The sequence below is a fragment of the Calypte anna genome, chromosome 13, assembly GCF_003957555.1.
Source record: "Calypte anna isolate BGI_N300 chromosome 13, bCalAnn1_v1.p, whole genome shotgun sequence".
Classification (NCBI taxonomy): domain Eukaryota; kingdom Metazoa; phylum Chordata; class Aves; order Apodiformes; family Trochilidae; genus Calypte; species Calypte anna.
This window is the reverse complement of record NC_044259.1, coordinates 1,935,600-1,941,599: the sequence shown is the minus strand read 5'-3', so window position 1 is coordinate 1,941,599 and position 6,000 is coordinate 1,935,600. Positions and strand designations below refer to the sequence as shown.

Sequence of the window (6,000 nt, the reverse complement as noted above, 5' to 3'; positions counted from 1 at the left end):
GCTTGGAGTTGTGTTTCAGAGGGTGGTGGATTGTTTCCTCTGCTGTGTGATTGCCTGACTCTGTTATTTGCTGGTTCTTTGTGAGGCCTGGATGCTGAAGAGCATGGCCTTCTGGTGGAAGGGGAGGGAAGAGGAGATGGAGACTCAGTCTGCCTGCTTTACATTGACCAGAGCAAGGCAGGAATGTGGTTCCCTCTTTGCAGGTTTTAAGGAGGCCACGAGGGCCCGTGTGTGACAAAAGGGCTGTGGGTGGTGGATTGTGTAAAAGTTGTAGAGCTTTAGAAAACACTTTGGTAAATGGAAGGTGTTTGCAGAAGGGGTGGGGATTTGAGAGGGGCAGTGCTTGGAGTGAAAGAAAATGAACCTGAAGGACGAGAACTCGACACAGGTAAGGCCCCACCTCGAGTATTGTGTTCAGTTTGGGGCACCTCAATACAAAAAGGACATTGAGGTGTTGGAGCAAGTCCAAAGAAAGGCAACAAAACCAGTGAAGGAATTGGAAAGCATCCCTTCTGAGGAGCAACTGAGGGTGTTGGGGCTTTATGGTGTGGGGAATCAGATGCTGAGGGGAGACCTTATCACTCTTTACAAATACCTGAAAGGAGGTTGTAGTGAGCATGGGGTTGGTCTCCTCTCACTGGTGACAGAGAACAGGACACAGTGAAATGGCTTCAAGTTGTGTGATGGGAGATTTAGGTTGGATATCAGGAGAGACTTCTTTACGGAACGGGTGGTTAAGTACTGGAACCTTGCTTAGAGCTGATGCCCTGTAATCAGTGCCGATGAAGACATAATTAGTGGAGATGATTCTGTTTTGATGCTGTTCGTCACAGCATCCGAAGAGAGAGGGGAGCTGCTGGCACTACAGAAGAGGAGAGAAGGATGGGAGGAGGAAGGCGGAGCAAAGCAGAACGGAAATGGAAAAGGAACAGAAGAAGAAAGCAGAGAGAAAAAAAAAGAAGACAAGAAGAAAAAAAGAAGACCAGGAGAAAGGCGTAATAACGAAGGTTAGGAAGCAATCCAAGGATGTTAGAATGAGCAAGAAGGAAAAAAGGAATTAGGAGAAGAAAAAAGGAAGGGAAAAAATAAAACAAATGGGCGAAGAGGAGGAAGAGTCGGAGAGGAGATGAGGCTGAAGGCAGCTTTTCAGCAGTGGGTGTCCCGGAGCGTGTTGGGTGGTGGGAGCAGCACACGGTGTCGCTGCAGGCTCAGAAACGGCGGCGAGCGGCGAGGCGGCTCCGCCCCGGTGCGGCGGAGAGCCCGGCTGTGAGTGCGGGGGGGAGGCGCGGGGTCCCGGGCAGCAGAGCCGGTGCGTGCGGGCGGCGGCGGTAGGAGCCGTGCGGGGACCCGCGGACCGGGGGACAGCGGCGGCGGTGGTGGCGTGAGCGATGTGGGTGTGTTGCGGTGGGGTGCTGCGGGTGTTGTTGTTGGTGCAGGCGGCGTGGCGGGTGTCGGTGGGTCAGGTGCGGTACTCGGTGTCGGAGGAAGCCAAGGTCGGGACGGTGGTGGGGCGTGTGGCGCAGGACCTGGGCCTGGAGGCGGGCGATGCGGAGGCGCGGCGGCTGCGTCTGGTGGCGCAGGGCCGGCGGGCGAGCGTGGAGGTGAGCGGGGCGAGCGGAGCGCTGGTGGTGAGCTCGCGGCTGGACCGGGAGGAGCTGTGCGGGAAGAGCGCGCCGTGCGCCCTGCGGCTGGAGGTGCTGGTGGAGCGGCCGCTGCGCGTCTTCCACGTGGAGCTGGAGGTCACCGACATCAACGACAACGCCCCGGTCTTCCCCGCCGACCGGAAAAACCTCAGCATCGCAGAGCTGTCGGTGCCCGGTTCCCGTTTTCCGCTGGAGGGCGCGTCGGATGCAGATATCGGATCTAACGCCCAGCTCTCCTACACGCTCAGCCCCACCGAGCATTTCAGAATAGAGGAAGAAAACACTAACTCGCGCAGTAAATCCTTGTTCTTGGTGCTCGCAAAACCTCTGGACCGGGAGACGGTTCCGGTGCACCGCCTGGTGGTGACGGCGAGTGACGGGGGCCGTCCGTCTCTGACGGGCACGATGGAGCTGGTGATCTCAGTGCTGGACGCCAACGACAACGCGCCCCAGTTCAACCAGTCGGTGTACAGCGTAGTTTTACATGAAGACTCCTTAGAAGGGACACTGGTGGCACGTGTGAATGCCACGGATCCAGATATAGGCAGTAATTCCGACGTGATTTATGAAATTGAAACTTTTCTTCCTTCTTCGGCCTCAAATTTATTCAGCATTGATGAGAAAACGGGAGAGATCCGTCTGAGGGGTGCTCTGGACTTCGAAATAGGAACTTTCTACGACCTACAGGTCAAAGCAACAGATCACGGGACCCCTCCGCTGTCGGGTCACTGCAAAGTGGTGGTGGAGGTGCTGGACGTGAACGACAACGCGCCCGAGGTGCGGGTGACGTCGCTGTCGGTGCCGGTGTCGGAGGATGCGTCGGTGGGGACGGTGGTGGCCCTGCTGAGCGTGTGGGACGGTGACTCGGGGGCGAACGGTCGGGTGCGGTGCTGGGTGCGTCCGTCGTCGCCGTTCGGTCTGGTGTCGAGGTTGTCGGGGTCGTACTCGCTGGTGGTGCGTGAGGCGCTGGACCGCGAGCGGGTGTCGGAGTACGAGGTGGAGGTGTTGGCGGAGGACGGCGGGTCGCCGTCGCTGTCGGGGGGGCGCGGGGTGCGTGTGTCGGTGTCGGACGTGAACGACAACGCGCCGAGTTTCTCGCAGGCGGTGTACACGGTGCTGACGCGGGAGAACAACGCGGCGGGCGCGGAGCTGGGTCGCGTGTGGGCGCGTGACCCGGACGAGGCGGGGAACGGTCGCGTGAGGTACTCGTTGTCGGAGGCGGTGGTCGGGGGGTGGCGGTCGGCGTCGAGCTACGTGTCGGTGGACGCGGAGAGCGGTCGCGTGTGGGCGGTGCAGGCGCTGGACTACGAGGAGGTGCAGGTGCTGGAGTTCGAGGTGCGGGCGGTGGACGCGGGGGAGCCGCCGCTGAGCGGCAACGCGACGGTGCAGGTGTTCGTGGTGGACGAGAACGACAACGCGCCGTCGCTGCTGCCGGCTGCGGGCGGCGGGGCGGGTGTGGAGGCGGGAGGGGGAGCGGGTGGGTCCTTGGAGGCGTGGTCTGTGGAGGGTTCGTCGGGCGCGGTTCCGCCTTTGTGGGCGTGGGCGTCGTGGGGGTCTCCGGCGGGGCAGGTGGTGGCGAAGGTGCGTGCGGTGGACGCGGACTCGGGGTACAACGCGTGGCTGCGGTACGAGCTGTGGGAGCCGCGGGGGAAGGTGCCGTTCCGCGTGGGTCTGTACAGCGGCGAGGTGAGGACGACGCGGGCGCTGGAGGAGTCGGACGGCCCGCGTCAGAGGCTGGTGATCGTGGTGCGGGACCACGGGGAGCCGCCGCGCTCGGTGACGGCCACGCTGAGCGTGTCGCTGGTGGAGGGCGCGGAGGCGGCGTCGGCGGTGGCCGCGGGGTCGTCGGGTCCGCGGACGCCGTCGGTGTCCGAGGAGGTTTCGTTGTTGTCGCCGTCGTCGAGGAACGTGTGGCTGGTGGTGGCCATCTGCGCGGTGTCGAGCCTGTTGGTGCTGGCGGTGGTGCTGTACGTGGCGTCGCGGTGGTCGGCGCGGGCGGGCGTGGTGTCGGGGCCCGGTCCGACGACGCTGGTGTGCGCCAGCGAAGTGGGGAGCTGGTCGTACTCGCAGCGGCAGAGCCGGAGCCTGTGCGTGGCGGAGGGCGCGGGCAAGAGCGATCTGATGGTTTTCAGCCCCAACTTCCCGCCGCCGCCCGGCGCCGCGGCGAAGGAGACGCAGCCGGAGCCGCCCGCTCTGCTGGACACGGTCAGTGGCCCTCCCTGTCCCGGCACTCGCCCCTTCCTGCTCCGCCTCCCCTTGTCCCTTCTCTTTGCCTTCTTGGCCCATCCCATGTTTCTGGGCTCGTCGTAGGTGTGTTCGCCCCTGGGTTCCCGTTTTCAGTGGGTGCTTGGCGGGTGTTAATGGGACCTCTTCTTCTGCCATGGCACCGTTGCATCTGCCTTGTCGGGCTCGCCGGAGGTTGCTTTTTGCTGAGGTCGAAACTCCTTCTAGGTTCTGACTTCCCCCTGCCGCAATACACTGGGCTGGTTTTGTGTTCTTTCCGTGTTTGTGTTAGCACTGTGAGCCTTATTGTACCCTGACCAGGGTGTCTGCTGAGCACAGTGTATGTTATGCCATCTCTGTGATCTTTGTGGTGGTGTCATTGATGGGGAGCATTTTGGGCTTTTGTTCCTGGGCAGAGAAGTGGTGTGACATGTGCTGGATGTGCTTTCAGTGTTTGCTTTCGATATTGGTATCAGCAGCAACATGCCTGAAATGGATAAAAGAAATAATGAAAGAATAAAAAACACAGAGAAATGAAAATAACTAAAAACCATATTCTTCTACAGAGTTATCTCCATTGCATTTAGGTGCTTGTGAACGTCTGGGTTGTTCTCTAACAGTAGAAAATCAGTTCCATTGCTACTTAGAGCTGTGCCAGATTTCCTGTAGAAAGAGAGAGCAGTCTGCTGGCCATGCTGTCTGTGTTGCCATCTGTATTTTTACTTATGTTGGTGTCACTGATGGGAAGGCTCCACACAAGATGGAATAAGCACTCACGTGGTAAAGGAAAGAGTGTCATGAGACAGAGGTGAATGTGGCAGTGGCAGTACACAGGGCCTGGTCCTGTCGTGATGTGGAATGTGTCCTGGAGCAGTGGGAAGAGTTGTCTGAATTGGAAATCCTGGGGAAGTCCATGGGCCATGTCTTAAGGCAGTAATGGGAGATGATCTGTGTGTCTTGAGAACAGATGTCACAGGGTGTGGAATGGAGGATGGTGAGAGGAAGGAGTGAAAGATGGGGGGCATTGGTAGTTCCTGCCATTGATCATTTTCTGCTCTCCAGATACTTGGATCTGGAGGCCTTGTAGGTCTTGGGATAGTTTGTGGTATTGCAATACCCACAGTACTTCTAAAGGTGTTGAAGATCTCCCACCACAGCCAGTCCCCTGGTGCTGCTTTGCCTGACACAGGTGATGTGGTGGTATGAGGTGAGATGCAGAATCCTGAAGAGCCTCTGATGGAATCTTTTGATTTCTGTTCTGGGAGTCTCACCCATCTCTCTTTCTGTAGCTGTGGATCCCCTGGAGCTTGTGCAGCTCTTGATGTTGCTTTGATGGTTCTTGTTCCTCTTCAGGAAGAAACTCAGCCCAGGAGATTTGATGAGGGGGGTGTAATTTCATGTGCACCTGACTTTGCTTACTTGTGCCCTTGCACACCTGGCCTCACGAGAGCTGCTGTGTCTGCTTGCCAGGCTTTACTCATCGAGTTAAATCCATGGATGTGCCAACCCTGCACAGTGGCTCATCTCTCTCCTCCTGACCCAGCTGACACCTTCAGAGCACTGACACTTGTGTGTTGGGTGTGCTTCTCTTGGAGAATAAAATCCCTGTGGACTGGGATCAGAGGTGTCTCAGCTCTAATCCCCGAATCCTTAGGAATGGTAATGTCCAGCTCTGCAGTGTTTCCATCTGAGGTTGCTGAAAAGGCCCAAAGCATTTGTGGTGAGGTTCAGGCAGGTGGGAAGAGCCTGCCAGAGAGTGAGGGACTTGCCAGCCCTCTGGAGATTGTGCACACTGCTTGTGAGGAAAGGTGAGGATGTGCAAAGGCACGAGGCACTTGCAGAGTGGGGTTTGGTGCTGGGCATGTTGTGGGGTCAGGAGGAAGTGTGAGTGTTTTGGCAGTGATCCTGTGAGTGGTACCAAGCAGAGGTTGTACCTGTGTCATGGGGAGGGTGACTGTGAGTGGGGAAGAGTCTGTGCTGAGGACAATGGAGATGCTGTGTAGAACATGGGGTGTGTCAGTGGGGAAGAACTGGAGAATGTTTTTACTTCTGGAGATGTCATTTTGCGTGACTTAGGATAAAGGATTGTAGGAGAAAAGCCCTGGGAATATTCCTGGTTCACAGGCTTTTTTGC

General features: G+C 58.0%; 1 protein-coding gene across 1 annotated transcript; it reads left to right on the top strand.

The window, feature by feature from the left end:
- The first annotated feature begins 297 nt into the window (after positions 1–297).
- LOC115599108 (protocadherin alpha-3-like) lies at positions 298–3,953 on the top strand. Its single transcript, XM_030459386.1, is given in 3 exon segments — positions 298–388; positions 1,302–1,429; positions 1,431–3,953. Coding segments are annotated over 3 exon segments (2,742 nt in total).
- Positions 3,954–6,000: the final 2,047 nt, after the last annotated feature.